The sequence below is a fragment of the Bos mutus genome, chromosome 7 (genome assembly GCF_027580195.1).
Source record: "Bos mutus isolate GX-2022 chromosome 7, NWIPB_WYAK_1.1, whole genome shotgun sequence".
Taxonomy (NCBI): domain Eukaryota; kingdom Metazoa; phylum Chordata; class Mammalia; order Artiodactyla; family Bovidae; genus Bos; species Bos mutus.
In genome coordinates this window covers 26,505,819-26,525,345 of record NC_091623.1, presented here as the reverse complement: position 1 = coordinate 26,525,345, position 19,527 = coordinate 26,505,819, and the positions used below count along the sequence as shown (strand labels likewise).

Genomic DNA, 19,527 nt, shown 5'->3' with positions numbered 1-19,527 from the left:
CAACCTGTCTGCACTGCACACTAGACATGAGAGAGAAGCAGGTCCTGAACCAGCTTACTTCCTTTTAGCCTTTTTTCTGCACTGAATTATAAGAGATTTTTTCTCAGTTATTAAGTCTAAACAATAGCTACCTCAGTGTAAATAGTGACTAGAGTTGATGCAGACTCTGCCTCTCCTAGCTGTAATAGATTAGGCAGCTTGCTTTTAAATTAAAGGTGTCTCAGCCTCCTCATTCATAAAATGATTGTGTTTAGCTAAAATCATTATTAAGATCACTTTTAGCTGGCCCCTCCCCATCTTTACCAGCTCTACTTATCTAGAATCTACTAAAACCTCAAAAAATGTTCAAGGTCTACACCTCCACAAAACTTCTCCAGACTCTTTCTTTGAAGCTTTAAGCTCATAAACTCTACCACCCAAATTTAGCACTTACTAATTCTCTAATCTCCTTGCTTTGAGTTTGTTGGTTCCTTCCCCATATTCAAACAGAAAATCGCTTTAAATAAGAGACTATGGTGTTTAATTTTTAAATCTTCCACAGCATTTTACATTTATTTAGCATTCAATAATTGTTAATGAAACTGAATAATAACTAAAAACTGAAAATAATTATAAAATGGCAAACTTCCCAAAGAGCAACTTTCATCAGCCCCCTGAGAATGAGTTACACTTATTAGCATCACAACTTGCCCAATTAATTCAGGCAGGCATAATGTGTACTTTGCAGTGAAGAAAACACACAACTAGATTACCCTATTACTTTGTATTAACACATGGTCATTGCTTCCTTCCATAGTTGAAATGCTCCAAAGGGAGAAAATACAAACATTAACTCACTACAATAATATACTGTAGTACTGGCTGAAAGATTAGGTTACTCACTAAAATACAACATGAAAAACTTTTTCTTATCACAACTAAGGAAAAAAAAAATCAATTTCTTTTAAGTGCCTGCAGGTCAGACATTTAAAAACTATAGTGAAAACCACCCTAGCTCCTTCCCCACCCTGTGGATGTCATCAGAAGTTCTGAGTAAGAGGAGGCCAAGTTAAGATGCCATGTGGGCGGGGATTTACCCACCTTCACCAAAAAAGGAATGGTATACAGGTTTTACTTGTTCTGGTCAGTCTCCCCCACCCCCCACCCCCAAATAATTAAAGCTTTGGATATGTGGTCAGTCCTTCCCTATTAAAGTAAAGCCAACAGAAAAAAAGAATAATTCAAGAATAAAATTACTTTTTAAATTATTTTGTGATTGCCTGACTTATTTAATGAATTTAAGATAATTAAACACTCTAGTAAACTAGATTAACAAGTGTTAATCATGTTTTAACAGCTAGCAGAATCTAGTGGATTGAAATTAAGTCCATTTCAAAAATGCTTTCCTGTGGTGTAACAACACTTAATACAGGCGTTTCCACTTAACCCATATTCTATGGAAGGAGGATTCGTTCAGTAATTTGTTTACAGAACGAATCTGTAATCTGTTCTGTCATCTGTAAGGCTCAAGGGTCTGAATCAAGAGGTAGTGTACATGAATGGTAGAGGATTGATTAAAAGCGGGAGGTGAATCATGGAAAACTCCCACTTGGACCTGTCCGGAAAAAAATAATGGCACTATACAATTTAAAAATATGGGAAACACTGATTAAATGCCTATACATTTGTTTTATAATCTGAGGGAAACAAAAAAGCGTCTCAAAAAAAATTTTGTGATAAAACAAAAAAAACGACCTTGCAGTAGTTTCATGCCTTTGAATAGTTTGCTTTTTTAATATCTGGTGTCGCTGATCCCCGGTTAACTCATCGTCTGACCGGAAGCCTGTCCAGTCGATCCACACGCCGCGCTGAAGAGCGCTCGGGATTAGGCGTCTTCCTTTAGCCACGCCCACACACGGAGCGTCGCGAGGAACGGAAAGTGCGCCCAGCCTCCTCACCCCCTCACACGCCCGTCTCCTCCACTTAACAGCAACAGCTCAAACACCTCCCTGTCACATGAAACGGACAGAACCCAGACGAAACCGGGGCATGATGTCGCTGTGTCTCTTAATATAAGTAAAGGCCACTTAAACTCTCCTACTGCCCTTCAAAAGAAAAACCCTAAGTGCCGCCCCAAGTCCCACACTTGCATGCATAATTTATACATAACCCGGCTCCTACTTTTGAGAACTCCAAAGGAACGGAATACATTTTTCCGGGATGGCAACTGGGCACGGCGTGGGAAAACCCTTCAATTTCCGTTTTCTGCTGTGCCCACCGCACCAAAGCGTCAGGCACCGGTTCACGTTCGTTAAGAGGCTTCACACAATCTAGCAGAATTCTTCAAAGCCGGGGGCCAACTCGCTAATTTCAAATTTCGGGCGAAATGATGGCGAAGAAGAGCATCCTCCTCCCCAGTTCCAGCCGCTCATCAAAGCGATGAGTTCTGAGGAGCGACTCTCCACAAGTGACTGCGATCTTCCCTCACAGGTACACCCTACTCCAAGGCTAAAGCAGCCGTCGGGAACGAAGTCCTTACTTGACCACCAATTTGGGGTAGGGAATTTCCCTCTCCATGGACCACCAGCGCAGGAAGAGAGTCTCCCGCCCTGCACTCCCAGCTCCAAGTAGCCCCCAAGGGGCGGGGCTCGGCCTCCAGGGAATCAGACCAGGCAACCTGGGCAACCTAAATTAGCAGGAGATTCCTCCCCACACACCCCCAAACCAGCCTGGCCAACAGCGGCCAGTGAGGCAAGCCGACCAGGCGTGACGTCAGGTGTGATTAAGTTGGCGCGTCACCTCGACGTAAACCTCTCATCTCTCGGACGTCCCGTCCCGGGAGCAAAACTCTAGCGACTTTGGGCCCCGCCCCCATGAGAGTGGGAGGTGGCCAATAAGGGCGGTCCTGAGGAGCCCCGGGGGCCAATGAGACGAGCCCGGGGCGGGGCGCGAGGCCGGAGGGCGGGGCGGGCGGCGGCGGTGGCCGCCGGAGGTCTGGCCTGCGCGCAGTATATGACAGTACGTCAGCAGCGGGATGGCCGTAGCTGTGGCGGCGGCTGCAGACGCCCGAGCAGCCGCGGCCGCAGTGGAGGCTGGAGCCCGAGCGGCGTCGGCGGCGGCACCCCGGGGAGTTTAAGATGGCGGCGGGGGGGGCGGCGGCGGCGGGTCTGCGGGAGGAGCAGCGCTACGGGCTGTCGTGCGGGCGGCTGGGACAGGACCATATCACCGTACTGCATGTGAAGCTCACCGAGACGGCGATCCGCGCGCTCGAGACCTACCAGAGCCACAAGGTGAGGCCGGGCGGCTGAGCCGGCCCGGGGCTCGGGCAGGGGGGAGAGGGCGTCCCCGGCCGCCCCGCCGCGCCGCCCCCTGTCCGACCCGGCTGCACCTGGCTCGGGGCCGGCGGAGCGGTGACTCGCTTCGGCTGCCGTCCGCGCGCGCCGCGGCGGGGCCGGGCAGGGCCGGGCGAGGGTGGCTGACGGCCGCCGCCGTCCGGGGCCGGCCGGGCGCCGGGGCGTGTGGCCCGGGCAGGCGAGCGGGCGGGCGGGCGGCCCCTGGCGGCGGGGCCGAGGCCGCTGCAGCCCCTGCGCTGCGGGGACTTTCCGACGGCGCCCGCGGGGCTTTTCTAGCCTTTTCGGTCCCGCGGAGGGAGAGAGGCAACCAGGGAAGAGACGAGTGAAATGGCTTCTCTGCCCCCACGACGTTTGGGGGTGGATGGGGGGAGGGCAGCGTCCAGATACCGAACCGAGAGGACCGGCTGGCACTAGCCGTCCGCTTTGGGGGGGCGGAGGGTCCCAACCGTAGAGCCGCGGAGAGACCGGGACCCTGGCGCTCCGCGTGTGAAGGTGGGACACACAGTTACCCGCAGGGACTTGGGGACACACGGGCGGTCGCGTACGGGGCGTGGAGGGGTGGGTGAGGTGGGTGCCCACCGTGTACTCGCAGAGGCTGACAGGGGCGCTCCGCGTACGCGGGCGGAGGGGGGCACACCTTACACTTCGAGGGACTCGGGCACACGGGCGCTTCGGGTTCCCAGAGAACCGGGGAGTCACACACACACACACACACACACACACACACACACCCAGCGCTCACCCGGGAGCGAGGACCTCGGTCCCCTAGAGAGAAGGATTCTCTGTGGCTCCTCATCTCCCAAAGACGCGTCGCTCGCGGCTGGGGCGGACTCACTGACCTAGAGAGAGACCGGGATCGGGGTGTCGGGGTGCAGGGCTTGGAGGGGAGATGGTTACACTGCATTCTGGGCAGACTCGGGTGTCGCACCCCGCTCCGCCTTCCGGAGAGAGCGTGGACACAGACACACACAACTCGAGCATAGCGAAGGCTCACAGACTCAGCGATTGGAGAGGACACACCAAGGAACGCGTTTGCAGGTTTTAGGGGGAAAAAAAAGTGAGAGAGAGGGCGGAAGGCACTGCGAAGGGACGCAGCAAGCGGAGTGTCTGGGGACGCCGTTTATGGCCATGCAGTACCGTGTGTGGGTGAGGGAGGCAGAGTGGACGCATCGCGAAAGGGAAGGCATAGATCATCTGAGAGACCGGTTAACAGTCGCTTCGAAAAGAGAGACATCCGTGGAGGAGAGAACCCGCAGGGCATCCCGACAAAGAGCCGAGCCCATGCCAAGGAGACATGCACCGATTAACTGATCTCATAAAGCAGGCGCAGAGGCCAGGAGGACACCCGGACACACACAGTTGTTCAGATAAAAGTGGAGAAAGGAATTAACATCTGTTGAGCTCCCACTAGTGCCAGGCACTTTAAATGCTTCGAAGGAAGGCCCAGAGCAGTAGGCAAAAACGGCAGAAGTGTGAACCTAGGAGCTGTAACTTAACCTTCAGAGAGGCCCCCATACCTAAGGATGCACACAGCGGGAGGCACGCGGCTGTGCACAGCTTGAGAAGTGCCTGAACTCACCTTCCCTGTAAACAGCAGCAGTGACTCAGGGACATGCCCGCAGATGGCACTCACAGAGTGGACGCATGGATGTACATTCCAGGGCATATGTGTTACCCACCAGAGACTGTACAGGTGAAAACCCCGCAGATCCAGGAGTGGAGGGAGGAAGGCATGCACAAGGAGAAGCCTTGCACATACCTGTGAAATCTCAGGGGGAAAAAGGTCTCAAGTATGACTGGGAAGTCAGTGTACACTCAGCAGTAGGAAGGCGAGGAAATAAAGACAGAAAAACTGCTTGTGTCAGTAGCTACTCCCAGACAGGTGCATCTGCAGGGGAGAGAGCAGCACCAGCATGGAGTGCCGGGCCCTGTGTTTTGGAAGCCAGATAGGCAGGCAGAGGGACAGGGGCAGACAGTGGAGAGAAACTCAGCCCTGCAAGATGGAGAGATAAGCTGGTCTGTGTTCCTAGGGGAGGGCGTGGAAGCAATGACAGAGGGAAGAAGGTAGGTCAGGGTATGTAAAGAGGAAAAAACGCTCAGAAACCAGAGAGCAAGGAGTCAGCCAGGGGAGGCCAACCTGCAGTCAGAAACAGACCCAGGGAGCAGATAAAGACTGACACACAGGGGTTGGGAGAGGCATCTCCGGGGGCAGTAATTCAGCCAGCCATCTTGGGGGACAACTGACAAACTGTACAGCTGATTACAGTAAGATTGACAGACGCCGGATCAGAGGGAAGAAAAAGGTGGGTGAGGAGGCCACACAGGGAAGGGGTGCTCCCCAGGGAGAGTGAGGTGACAGAGGAGCCCCCAGTGCTCCCTGACCTGCATGGCTGCTGGGGCCCAAGAAGAGAATGCTATTTGTTTTCCTCCCTTGGTTTCTGCCTCCTACACCTTAGCGCTTGGTGCTTGGGATTAAAGTTTAGAATGCTTTGAGCCTAAAAGCCCCCACATTTATATGCCATTGTCTTAAGAAATAGATCAAAAATTCTTCCATCCCACTGCTTAGTTCTTGATTATTTATTTTCACTTTATAGGCAAAGGTACTAAAGTCAACGGCTTTCCTTACTCCTGACTGCTATTGCCTATTAGTATCATTACTGTCTGTTTCCATCTCTGTGTATGCAAATTAAGAGGCCTGGTCAGTCTACAGAGGCCGAGAAGGGAACCTCAGAAGACTTTTCCAAGCCCCTCTCCCTTTCTGAGTGTAGTCCTTGGGTGCCTTTTCTTCCGGAAGGCTGGTAGTAAAAGTGGTAGTATGCAGGGAGAGGAGGAAGAAATACGTGATTTGACGGTTGCAATTGGTCCCAGCCTTGTTTCTGACTTAACCAGTTCCGTCCCCAGGATTGACTGTCACTTTAGCCACAGAAACACTTTAAGGGACTTGGAAAAGCAGGAATCGGGGTGAGACTGGGAGCTTCTGACAGCTGAAAAATGGTGTGTTCAGCCAAACTTCCCACAGAGGTATCCTCAGGGCCTCTCCTCCTGACTCAGGCAGGATGGGGGCTCCCCCATCACAGTAAAGTTGCCAGCAGTGGGCAGATGGCCCAGCTTTTATCCTCCAGGAGAACGATACATACTTGGTCTGTTACACTTTCCACCCTTATCAAAGTAGGGCTCCTAACTTTAAATTGTAGCTGCATTTGGAATTCTGTTTTCTCCTGGGGAGGAGGGGCAGGATAGCTTTAACCTCTCATATGAAACTTTACCATTCCTGTACTTGATAGGAAGATGCTTGATGCTTGACAAGTGGCCTCCCAAGTGTTGGCCTATGCAAGGTTATGACTGTTATTCCTCCACTTGTGATGACTTTCTAAGACCCAGAAACTTCAAGAGGTTAATTTCCTAAATTAAGCATCAGAGTTATTTTTATCCAGATTATTTTGTATTGGATTTTCCTAAATTAACGTACTTGACCCAAGACTTCAGGGAGGTACATTTAGGAATTTTAGGAAACTATGACTTAGGCTAAATACAGAAGTTCTCTAGATGTAATTAGGCAAGTATCCGAAATTATTAGAGTCCATGGAAACAGAATCTTTAATTGGAAACAATTCCTCACTGTTTCAAGACAAACAAACCTAATTGACCTTCATTACTCAAGTTGTCTATTTTTAGAGAAGAAATGAAGAATGCTATTTGGGAACCTTTTAAACAGAGATTGAGGTGGGGGGATAGAGACATTGTGAGTTCAGGAATGGGAGTTATAGCTGGAGTAAATATTTCCTAAAAGTTGTTTTTCACTCAGTTTGAATACAGAAACAGTTTCCAGTTGATTATATACAAAAATATATTAATTAGAAAGTTATTTTCATGGTTTGCAGAATGAATTCAGAATACTGATATAGATATTTAGTATATATTGCAAAGCTACTTTTTTCCCCCATAGTTTATTTTGAATGAAGATAAAGTTACTAAATAAAATCACATATTACAACTTTATAGTCATTCTAAATTCATGTCTGAATTTATGGTCTATATAATCCCTATACATTTTAAATGATTTAATTTTACTTTAAATCCCTATACATTTAAATACATTTTATATGTTACTATAATTACATATGTCTCCCAGATATATCCTAAAAGTGTTTTAAATCAAATCTCAAAATTCTAAAACTTACCTTAGCCAATTCCTTCAGTAATGTGTAGCTGGCTTTATTTTGACATTTGAGTAAGTCATTTTGCAGTAACAAAAACCTTATCAAAATATTGTTTTCAGAATCTGCCATTGCTGAGCCTGTTGATTTTTTTTTTTTTTAATGTTTACTTAAAGTTTCAAAGGTGGTGGCTCAAATAATACTATCATGTTTGTCCAACTATTACGTAAAAGTCTTGCATAGATGCATCTCAAGGCAGGAGACATTCATTCTCTATGCCTGAGCATGAGAAAGAAGATGCTTTAAGGGTTCTGTTAACGCATTCTTTTGTCAACTCCAGTTATTGGCTTTAAATAAATTTTCCTCCTTGTATGAGTGTCTTCTAGGAAAATGACAGTGTTTTGAAAATGTGTGCAAATACACTTACATTTAATTTTGTATGAGGAATTCAGTCTTGTTCAATATTACCAGATTCTGTTATTTCTAGTCAAAGCATAAAGTCTTCTTTAAACCTCTGAAGTTACTGTCCTTCATCATAGCTCCCTTTAATGTGTTCCATGATCTTATGAAATCACTCATCCCACAGGTAATGGGGTAGGAAATATCCTCTCCTCTCCTTTCTTTTTACCAAGTAAAGGTATCAGCGTTTGAGTCATCGTGGTTTAAGGCACAAAAAGACATGCCTTACTTTTTCCTGTCTCTTCCTTTTTTGTGCCTGCCCTCAAACAATTTTGAATGTGTATGTGTGTGTTCAATAATCTGCTGTTATAAATACAGAAGGACCTGTTCTTAAGGGCACCACTCAAGCATCCAGACCTGCCAGCACAGCTGCCACTGCTGCTGACGTGCTTACTAAGTGAAACAATGAGGTTTGCCTTAGCAGATTCCTTCTGTTGCAGTTTTTTCATATAGCCAGTTTTAATTTAAATAGATTAATTTACTGACTTTAACTTAAACCCATCTTGAGGCTGAACTTGATCTGAAAAAGCTTTATATCAAGTAAAGTCAAATCTGTGCCCCATTTTGCAATAAGTGAAAAGTGTATTCAGATGATCAGGTGTTCAGTGCAAAAGGGTGCTCCTCCTAGTGAAAAGCAGTGGCCAGATTGCCTGAAGGGATAGGCAGGGAACCTTGGCACCAGAATTGAGAGGAGAAAGAAAGAACATATGTGAAGGATTGGACCGTGTTCAGGAAGAGAATTTAAAAAGAAAGGGGTGTAAAATCCTTGGAATGATTTACAGGAAAGCTTATCAAGGACAACACCAGATCGAACCTTTCTATTTGCACTTGTTTTTTTTTTTTTTTTTTTTAAACAAAAAACTATGGAAGCTGTGCTGGGTCATTTTTAACAATTTGCAGTGACTACAGAGAGCATCAGGAGCCTAGCATCAGTGTTCAACCCAAGTGTTTGCCAATTTGGGTCAAATGTATTTGGAGTATTTAAAAAGATGTCCCTAAAATGTGATGAAATGGGCATTTCTTTGTGTAAGATGAGTAGAGTTTGAGAGAAGACAGCATGTGTATGACCGCAGCACATTTGACTTGCCTGCATACCTCAGCTCCATAGGACATCTCCCGTGACTTAATACAGAAGTCTAGAAAGGCAGGCCTGGAGCAGGATACAGTAAATTAATGACTGTCTATACAGCCACATTTAAGCTGGAAAAACATGGCATGAATCAGGTCAGATTTACCATGAAAATTGCTTTCTTTTCTTTACCTCTCTCCCTTCCCCTGTTTCATTTTATCTACCTATCTACAATTTTGGTTGTGGCATTATGGCTCTTGATAGCCATGTTAAATCTTTAGGAAAAACTGGTTTAAGGGCCTCCACTAATACTTGGCCTGCAAAGGCCAAACCTGGAATTTCACAGCTAGCAGTTTAATATAGGATATAAGAAGAGGGAATCTTATTAATTAGACTGTATGCCCCTTAAGGGCTTCTCTGGTGGTGCTAGTGGTAAAGAACCCGACTGCCAATGCAGGAGACATAATAGATGCGCGTTCCATCCCTGGGTCAGGAAGATCCCCTGGAGGAGGGCATGGCAATCCACTCCAGTATTGTTGCCTGGAGAATCCCATGGACAGAGGAGCCTGGTGGGCTACAGTCCATAGGGTCGCACAGAGTTGGACACGACACACACGCATATGCTCCTTAAAGATTCATGAATTAAATTAGCACCTTGATTGGAACTCAGTAGTCAGAGCATTTGGCTACTAGTTTAATAACTAGGTTGTTAGATAACATAAGTTTCTTTCTTGTTGGGGTTCCTACATGTTATTGGTCTAAACAACAGCTTTGGATCTTATAGGGTTTTAACAGGCAGAGACTAGGTAGGGGAATCACATCTTCATGAGAAGGAGTGGCACAGGCAAGGAAAGGCAAAAGTAGAAAAGCTAAATCAGGTTTAGAATTGCAAGAAGACCCTGTTCCTCTTATCTTCGAGTTCGGGAGAAAATATAATTGGATTAAAGAGAGGAAAGGGAGACTGGAGCAGATTAGAGTTTATTCTGTCAAAACTGGGGAGACACTGATTAAAAAGTTGAGGTGATTGAGCTAATGCTTTAGGATTATTCTGGACTCTGTGCACATGATGAATGTAAGATGCATCCGGAAGGAAGTAGACAAGTTAGGAAGAAGTACATGGTCAGGATCAGAGAATGTAGAATGTGAACTAGGAATACAGTGGGAGACAAGATACTATAGATGAATAGAACCTATGGAATGTAACACCAGGTTTTATAAGAACAGGGTTGAATTGAAATTTCTAGCCATCAGCACTAGGAGGATACCCTTAGTAGAGAGAGAAATTGGAAGCAGTTGGGAGGATAGTATAGGGTGGGGGAGAGAAAGTACCATATTCTTCACTCAGTCCTTTGTTTGGTGATGAGGAGACTTAGGTTTGATTAGCTGTTCTATATCTGAGAGGTATATTTGGGTCTAAGTCTAGATTAGAACAATGCCATACTATTTACATGTTTCAAACGTTTCCATTTGGGTGGAAATTTTGGGGATTGGTGATGTTTTGGGGGAAGTTGAAATTACTAGGTAGAAGAAATTTTGGTTTTGAACAGGTATTTTAAAATTTTGTTTGTATTTTTGTAGGCTCCCTTTATTCAATAACTTTCTCTATAAATTTCACTTAAGACTGTCATAGAGTACAGATAATATGAAAATTGAATTTGATTTTTACATGAAGATCAGACCTTCCATGGTTTCTGTTGCAAGTAATTATTGAAACATTAAGTTACTGTCTATAATGTTCCTGGATTTACATTTCAAGCATCATTTTTAAATGATTCCTAAAGGCCTTGAAAGGGTCAGTGTTTTCACTTCCAGATTACTTTCATTTCTGTTTCAGTGTTTTGATTCTCTTTGTTTGTTTGACAGTTTGTGAAAAACAAACCAAAAAATAATCATGAGTACATGAAGCTTTTGTTATACATATACATTGTCTCTATAGACTAGTTATGATCACTTGGTTTGTGGTCCATCGAGATAACCTTGGCTAGAAGACTTTTCTCATGAACAGTGAGCTGGTACAAGGAAGGAACTAAGCTTGAACTTTCTAATAAGATTCTCTGAGATACTTTAGGATCTAAATGTGCTTACCTGTAAACTTAAGTGTTAGCATATTTTTTAAAAAGACATTTATTTAGTATCATGGCTTTTGGTTTTCATTGTTGAAACTGTGATGCCTTAGATAACCAGAAAACACATCCATGTGGTTAAAACTCAGTTGAAACATGTTTTTAATAAAAGACTAAGGTAGGAGTAGGAATTATTTCTAGAACTATCAAATATTCATTTGGCCAATGTTTATCTCTGACATGTGCAGGCATAGAACTAGGCACTGGATAAGTCAGTGATGGTCCCTGCCTTAAGAAAGTACTCATGTCTTAGTAGTCACAAGCAGACATTAAAATTAAATGAATAAGTGCAATAAAGTCTGTGTGCAAGGGGACACTTAAAGAGAGAAGGATTAGCTGTGAATGCATCTGAGAAGTAGTGTGGGCTTTTTAATCTCCTGTCCCCTGCCCGGCCCACTCCAATTGGGTTGTGTCCATCACATCCCTGAGATTGCGCCTGACTAGGTCCTTTGTTGTCAAATCCAGTGTCAAATCTCTCAGTTCCTGTCTTACCTCAGTATCGCGCCATCCCATTGATTACTCTTTCTGTTAGAAACACTTTCCTGGTTTTCCTCCCACTGCCCTGCCCATTCTCAGTCTCCTCTGCTGATTATCCTCTGCTTGACTGGCCTGTGGAAGTTGGAGATCCCAGTTCCTTCCTCTCTATTCACTTCCCTAGGGGAGCTCATCTAGTCCTGAGGATTTAAATGTCATCTGTATGTTAATGACCTCCAAATGTTTATCTCCAGCTCCAATCGTCCTGTTTCCAGGCACCAATTTTCAACATCTCATCTCTTTATCAAAGTGTAAGAGGTTATCTCAAACGGAACAGTCCCAAACACTGTTCTTGATTTCACTCCTCAGACCTACCTCTTCGTGAGTGTTCCCCATTTCAGTACATGGCAGCACTTGTTCCCAGTTGCCTAGTAATTGACTGGTTTACCTTGATTTATCTCCTCTTTTCTTGACTTAATTGATCCTTACAGTAAGTTCTGTCATTCTTCGAATGTATGAAATCTAACTTCATCCATCACCACCACTCCACACCCAGCCAACCTCATCTCTCTTGAGGACCAGTCCCATGGACTTCCAGCTGGCCTCCAAGCTTCCACTCTTCCTTCAGGAGTCCATTCACCATCCAGAGTGACCTTTTTAAAACACTTAAGTGTGATCATGTCCTCTCCAAGTTTCAAGGTTTCTAATAGCTTCCTTTGTTCTAGATGCTTCATTTTATAAATTTTTAGTATTTTAAAAATAATACCCATCTTCCAATCCAAGCTTATTTTACTGCTTCTCCTTATACCTTACTAGAGATCAGGATCACAAGGAACAAATCTTCATTTGTATTTATAGTCAGATTCGATGTGTAAGTTTATTTACACCGTTATAAAGTCTACATTAAGTTCTCTCTTTGAAAAAAAGATGGGATGTTATGCTTCGAATATTGTTGTAAGGTCTGGTTCACAGTAACTATGCTTCGAATATTGTTATATGGTCTGGTTCACAGTAACTGACTTTCAGGCCGTGGTACAGTTTGGATTTTGCCTTCCGTGTTCCTTTAAATAGTTGGATGAAATACTATCATTTTAGACTTTTTTTTTCACTTTGGTCTACATCAGATAGCTACAGTTTTCCAGAAACTCTCTAAAAACAAGGATTGTGTTAAATAGATCAGATTTTTTTTTACTTCTCACTGCCCTTTTGATTCGCTCCTTTATATCTCATTCTTCTCTATGCTGTAATGGCTAGAAAAACATTATTCTTTATTCCATACGCACTTTAATATGGTTCTTCTAAAACTGCAGAGAACGAGTTTCTCCTGTGTGTAAAGTTGGATTGACTGACAAAGCAAAATACCAGATTTTGTGAAACTTTGATTCTCTCTTTTTCTTTGGGTGCAGGGTGGTGGTGGGGGCGTTTAGTAAAAGATAGCTTTGGTTTACCCTGAAATTTCACATTCATACTATCATTCTAACCATATTACCACCTTTGACAAGAGCTGAGTATATTTGATTTCAGGATTAACTGTCTGATTTCCTGTGCTATATTCTGCTTTTGTTTAGTCACTCAGTCGTGTCTGACTCTTTGCAACCCCATGTACTGCAGCCTACCAGCCTCCTCTGTCCATAGAATTTTCCAGGCAAGAAGACTGGAGTGGGTTGCCATTTTCCTCTCCAGGGATTTTTTTTAGATGGAGCTTTAGCTCCATCTTTTTTTTTTCCTTCCTCTTCTTTCCCTGCCTAGATTGTTTTCTCTTACATTACCGTGGTTAAAGATATAATTATTGGATAGTCTTTGGTTATTCTATCAGGTGACATTTTGAAGAGCAGAATTAAATGACTTCTTAAAGGGTTATAACCACAAGTTCTTAAAATAGTATAGTACCTCTTTAGGAAAGAAAGAAAGATGTATCTTAAATCATATCCCAGGATAAGTCATAAATACTTTTTACTATTTACTTGCGTAAGTGAAAACAATTCAGCTGCCACATGATATTTTCCTTAAACTGTAGTGCAAAACCAAAACAGTGATCCCCCCAAAAGCTATTTATTCCTATCAGTTCTTAATTCTCTAACTTTCAGATATTTTACATTTTATATAACTGTTGTTAAGGAGGACCTAACTTATCTAGAGTGGTGGGCAAGAGCACAGTTCTTAAAGTGACCCAGGCCAGAGTTTGAGCTCCAAGTCACTTTTTAAAGTTGTGCAACCTTATGTGATTTCACAGGATTTTATTGAGAAGTGCAAATAATAGTATCTACCCAATAAGGGTATTCTGAGAACTCCCAGAGGTGATAGTAAAAATGATTACACTGGCCTGACACATTTTAAGCACTCAATAAATAGTAACTAGGTAGCTATAATCATTTCCTAAAACAATCTCACTTAAAGCAGTCAACTGGTACATGACCATTTATAAAAAGTTTTCTGGTTTTGACAAAGTTCCAAAATTATATTTGACTTGGGAATTTTTTCTTTTTGCACTGTCTCTATCATGACTTATAATGCAGCTTAGGTACTCAGATAAAAAGCGAAGTATTTAATAAATACCTATTGGTTAATTTTAAATAATTCAAGAAGTAACTTGAGTCAAAGCTCTATGATGGATGCAAAAGGGAAACTGAAGGTATTTCAAGTATATCTCTAACCTTAGAGTTAGACCTCTGTAATGTGTTTCTTAGAGAAATCACTCTTTTCTAGGCCAGAAGTCTATTTCTTCTGGTTGTATGTTGACAAAACCAATAGTGGTTGATAAAGTAAAAGTAACCATAGATTTAATTTTTCCTGAGGGATGAGCAATATGTAAATAATCAAGAGATGTTTATAACAATTTTTATAGGATAACTCTTTTCTTGTGGTGGTGGTTTAGTCACTAAGTTGGTCTTGACTCTTGTGACCCCATGGACTGTAGCCCACCTGGCTCCTCTGTCCCTGGGATTTCCCAGGCAAAAATACTGGAATAGGTTGCCATTTTCTTCTCCAGGGGATCTTCCGGATCCAGGGATCAAACCCATGTCTCCTGCATCTCAGGTGGATTCTTTACCGCTGAGCCACCAGGGATTCCCTACTCTCTTTTTATTTAATCCCCAAAGAAACCAGAGCCTTGCCCCTTCTCTCCTCTCCTAAAAGAATCCTATCAGAAACTTAAATTACTGGGACTGGCCTGGTGGTCCAGTGATTAAGATCCACCTGTCAATAACAGGGGACATGGGTTCAATCCCTGGTCTGGGAAGATCCTACAGGTCCAGAGGAACTAGGGCCTCACACTGCAACTAGAGAAGAGCCCCCACTCACCACAACCTGCGTGTGACAACGAAGACCCAGCACAGCCAAAAATAAATTAAAATTTTAAAGAAGAAATTAAAATTCAGTTCAGTTCAGTCGCTCAGTCATGTCCGACTCTTTGCAACCCCATGAATCGCAGCACGCCAGGCTCTCTGTCCATCACCAACTCCTGGAGTTCACTCAGACTCAGTCCATTGAGTCAGTGATGCCATCCAGCCATCTCATCCTCTGTCGTCCCCTTCTCCTCCTGCCCCAAATCCCTCCCAGCATCAGAGTCTTTTCCAATGAGTCCACTCTTCGCATGAGGTGGCCAAAGTATTGGAGTTTCAGCCTTAGCATCAGTCCTTCCAATGAACACCCAGGACTGGTCTCCTTTAGGATGGACTGGTTGGATCTCCTTGCAGTCCAAGGGACTCTCAAAAGTCTTCTCCAACACCACAGCTCAAAAGCATCAATTCTTCGGCGCTCAACTTTCTTAACAGTCCAACTCTCACATCCATACATGACCACAGGAAAAACCATAGCCTTGACTAGACGGACCTTTGTTGGCAAGTAATATCTCTGCTTTTGAATATGCTGTCTAGGTTGGTCATAACTTTCCTTCCAAGGAGTAAGCGTCTTTTAATTTCATGGCTGCAATCACAATTAAGATTGCATAGTAAAATTACTTAGTAAATTACATATTACTTTTACAGTCCTGATATATTGCGAGGAATAGTCCCTGGGAATAAGTGGACATAGATTTCTTTGGTCATAGAGCAGTTTTTGTTGCAGTAGTTGGCTTATTATAATGGCAGTTTTCAAGAATATAACTAAACTTTTGAGGATTTTAGTATTGTCTGCACTTTTATTCTAAGCGTAAGAATGCCCTACATTCCCTGAGACATAAATAAGAGGGTTAATTCAAGGAACTCTCAAAGCAGTGAACCAAATAAGAGTTGAACAGAATCTTCTGACTGTAAGGTGAAAGTGAAAGACGCTCAATGGTGTCCGACTCCTTGCAACCCAATGGACTGTATAGTCTATGGAATTCTCCAGGCCAGAATACTGGAGTGGGTAGCCTTTTCCTTCTCCAGGGGATCTTCCCAACCCAGAGATCAAACCCAGGACTCCCGCATGCAGGTGGATTCTTTACCAGCTGAGCCACAGGGGAAGCCCTTTGACTGTAAAGCATCACCTTTATCAGGTTGTTGAAGCATTTATCAAAAGGGGGTTTTTGTTACCCAAGGAGTTACCTGCGCAGACTGGTACCCAGTCGGTACCAGTCTGCATTGTGTTTCTTGGCTGGACGAAGAGACCAGATCACTATCTTATTTACAACTCAACTACTATTCAGTTAAACCCTAGAGTTACTTGATTTTCAAAAGAGCTACCTCTGCAAATATTTAATTAAAGCTAAAAATCAAAAGTTGAAGTCCTGCTGAAATTCCATTTGTAATGGAAATGTACTTAGTAAGTTAAACATTACTGTAAAACATGCCATATCATATTTGGCCACCTGTAATTACTTTATCTTTTAAAACTGCATTGCATTTTAAAATATACAATGAGTTGAGGTTATGTTTGTGCAGTTAAAATTAGGCTAAAAAGATTTAGATGAAAAAGGAACTTGAGACATATAATGGTATTGACTTTTAGAACTTATTCCTGGTCCCTTTCCTATTAACACAGTAGTCAGATGCATAAAAAGTGGTATAGCATTCTAGCTGTCTCTCTTGTTGCTTTAAAAAAAATAAAAAATTCAAGAACTATAGTACCTAACATCTTGTCTAAAATTGGGATTAAAATTGATAATGGATTTAAGGGTCTCATATGTTTTTCTCTTCTAGCTTGTTAGATATCTTAAAGTAGTTTATCAGTAACAGTAATCCCAGTTTGTTGTGTTTAGATAAACACCCACAACTACTCCATGGATGAGGGTTTTATTTTTTTAATAAAAAATGTTAACACAATATTTATATATGTTCCTTTACTATATATACATGGTCCTTACAGGGGGGAAAAAAAAGAAACAACTTTTTTTTTTTAAGTTTTTATTTAGTCAGAAACTAAACCTTGAAAATTGCAATGATTTTATGAAATTCATTTTCCTTGGAAACAAAGCACCAGAAGAACTGAATGAGCATTTAAGTGCTTTTACATGTTCAGCACAGGGAGATAACCTATTACAGAGGCAAGAGAAGGAAAGGGTTCTGTATTTGAGATTCGGAAAGCAGGATTTGAGGTCCAGCTCTGCTAACCACTAGCTGGGTGATCTCAACCAATGAACTCTGCCTGTCGGAGACTCATTTATCTCCCTCTGAAATAGGAGGTGATGATGTCTTCCTCCCACCCACAGCTGGTTTTAGAAGGCCTCCCGTGAGGCTATGGGTATAAAAATGCTCTGTACATTACAAAACTGTCTAAACAAGAACAAGTTATCATTTTTGTTGAGGAATCAAGTAATACAGCTAGAACTCTAAGCATGTCAGGAGGTAAGCTTCTAAATGCAAGTCGTGAGGCAAAAAGTTGGATAATGTCAAAATTACTCTTGAACGTTCCAAAGTTGATGTACAGCATAGTGGTACTGTTTTTTCTATACAACTCCAAATAGTGAAGTATATAATGTGTATAGTTGGATACCACATATATAAAGAGACCATAGCCAACATGATTTTATAATACATTTTTTAGCGTGATGTATATAAGTACTTGTAAGTTAAACTTGTATTAGACTCTTTTGTAACATAACAACCAGGAGTAAGACAACTTATGCAAAAACACACCCTAATGTAGTGGTACCATAGACACAAGCATCTGGAAAAACAATAGCTAATGGTAGTTAAAGTGGGCACAGTTCAGCATGAGCAAAATGGTGGCATTCGTATCTTGTTTGGTGAGGAAATGTGTAATGTTTTAAAATGTGAGTCCTTTCTCAGTTGGGCATTCATCCCCCAAGTACTCGCCACTCCTTGTTGCTTTATACCCAGTCTCTTTCCTGAGTCTTTGATTCCTGATTCATCCAAAGGAAGGCCTAGCTGAGGAAATTAATCTTAAACTTGAATGTTAAGTGATTAGTGTGGATTGGCAAAATAGTGTTAGGGAAGTTATGCCAGGTTGAAGGAACAGGTAGGAAGTAGAAATAGAGAGGAAAGCGTTTACAAAACAGACTGAAAAAGGTTAACAGTGCTGAGCCACAGTTGGTAAGTAAAAGATGAGACTGGTTGGTCCTATAGTTGGAGCTCCTGCTTTCTATGTGAGGAGTTGTTTTGCTTTGATAGAAGCACTGCAAAGTGGTATCTGAGAGAGCTTCTGCTAGCTGTTTGAATGAGGAGCATTTGGAAGGAATTGAAGGAAGGGAAGAATTGATGCTTTTGAACTGTGGTGTTGGAGAAGACTCTTGAGGGTCCCTTGGACTGCAAGGAGATCCAACCAGTCCATCCTAAAGGAAATCAATCCTGAATGTTCATTGGAAGGACTGATGCTAAAGCTGAAACTAATACTTTGGCCACCTGATTAGAAGAACTGACTCATTTGAAAAGACCCTGATGCTGGGAAAGATTGAAGGCAGGAGGAGAAGGGGATGACAGAGGATGAGATGGTTGGATGGCATCACCGACTCAATGGACATGAGTTTGAGTAAACTCCAGGAGTTAGTGAAGGACAGGGAGGCCTGGCGTGGTGCAGTCCATGGGGTCGCAAAGAGTCAGACACGACTGAGCGACTGAACTGAACTGAAGGAAGGGAGGAAGGCCTTTGTTTAGGTGCTTGGTAACAGTGGAAACAGTGTCAGACTTTATTTTTTGGGGCTCCAAAATCACTGCAGATGGTGACTGCAGCCAAGAAATTAAAAGACGCTTACTCCTTGGAAGAAAAGTTATGACCAACCTAGACAGCATATTCAAAAGCAGAGACATTACTTTGCAAACAAAAGTCCGTCTGGTCAAGGCTATGATTTTTCCAGTGGTCATGTATGGATGTGAGAGTTGGACTGTGAAGAAAGCTGAGCGCCGAAGAGTTCATGCTTTTGAACTGTGGTGTTGGAGAAGACTCTTGAGAGTCCCTTGGACTGCAAGGAGATCCAGCCAGTCCATTCTTAAGGAGATCAGCCCTGGGATTTCTTTGGAAGGAATGATGCTAAAGCTGAAACTCCAGTACTTTGGCCACCTCATGTGAAGGGTTGACTCATTGGAAAAGACTCTGATGCTGGGAGGGATTGGGGGCAGGAGGAGAAGGGGATGACAGAGGATGAGATGGCATCAGTGACTCGATGGACGTGAGTCTGAGTGAACCCCGGGAGTCGGTGATGGACTGAGAGGCCTGGCGTGCTGCGATTCATGGGGTCTCGAAAAGTCAGACACAATTGAGCGACTGAACTGAACTGAATAGGGGCCTGGAAGCAGGCTAGGAACTTTCAAAGTAGAAACTGAGCTTAATTTGAGGGTGTCTGGGGCATGTGTGTGTACGTATGCTCCGTCATTCAGTCATGTCTGACTCTTTGCCACCCCATGAACTGCTGCCTTCCAGGCTCCTCTGTCTGTGGGATTCTTCAGGCAAGAATACTGGAGTGGGTTGTCATTTCCTCCTCTGGGGCATGTTGGCCCCAAATGATGATTGAGAGCCCTGAGCCACCTTTGTTTCAT

General features: G+C 43.4%; 1 protein-coding gene across 1 annotated transcript in view; it reads left to right on the top strand.

Annotated features, from left to right (window-relative positions):
• Window positions 1-2,987: 2,987 nt before the first annotated feature.
• Window positions 2,988-19,527, top strand: part of ELL2 (elongation factor for RNA polymerase II 2) — a 73,806-nt gene continuing 57,266 nt past the window's right edge. The window contains exon 1 of the mRNA XM_070373161.1: window positions 2,988-3,269. Within this exon, the coding sequence (XP_070229262.1) occupies window positions 3,117-3,269 (153 nt within the window). The 5' untranslated portion in view covers window positions 2,988-3,116. The remainder of the gene's footprint in view (window positions 3,270-19,527) is intronic.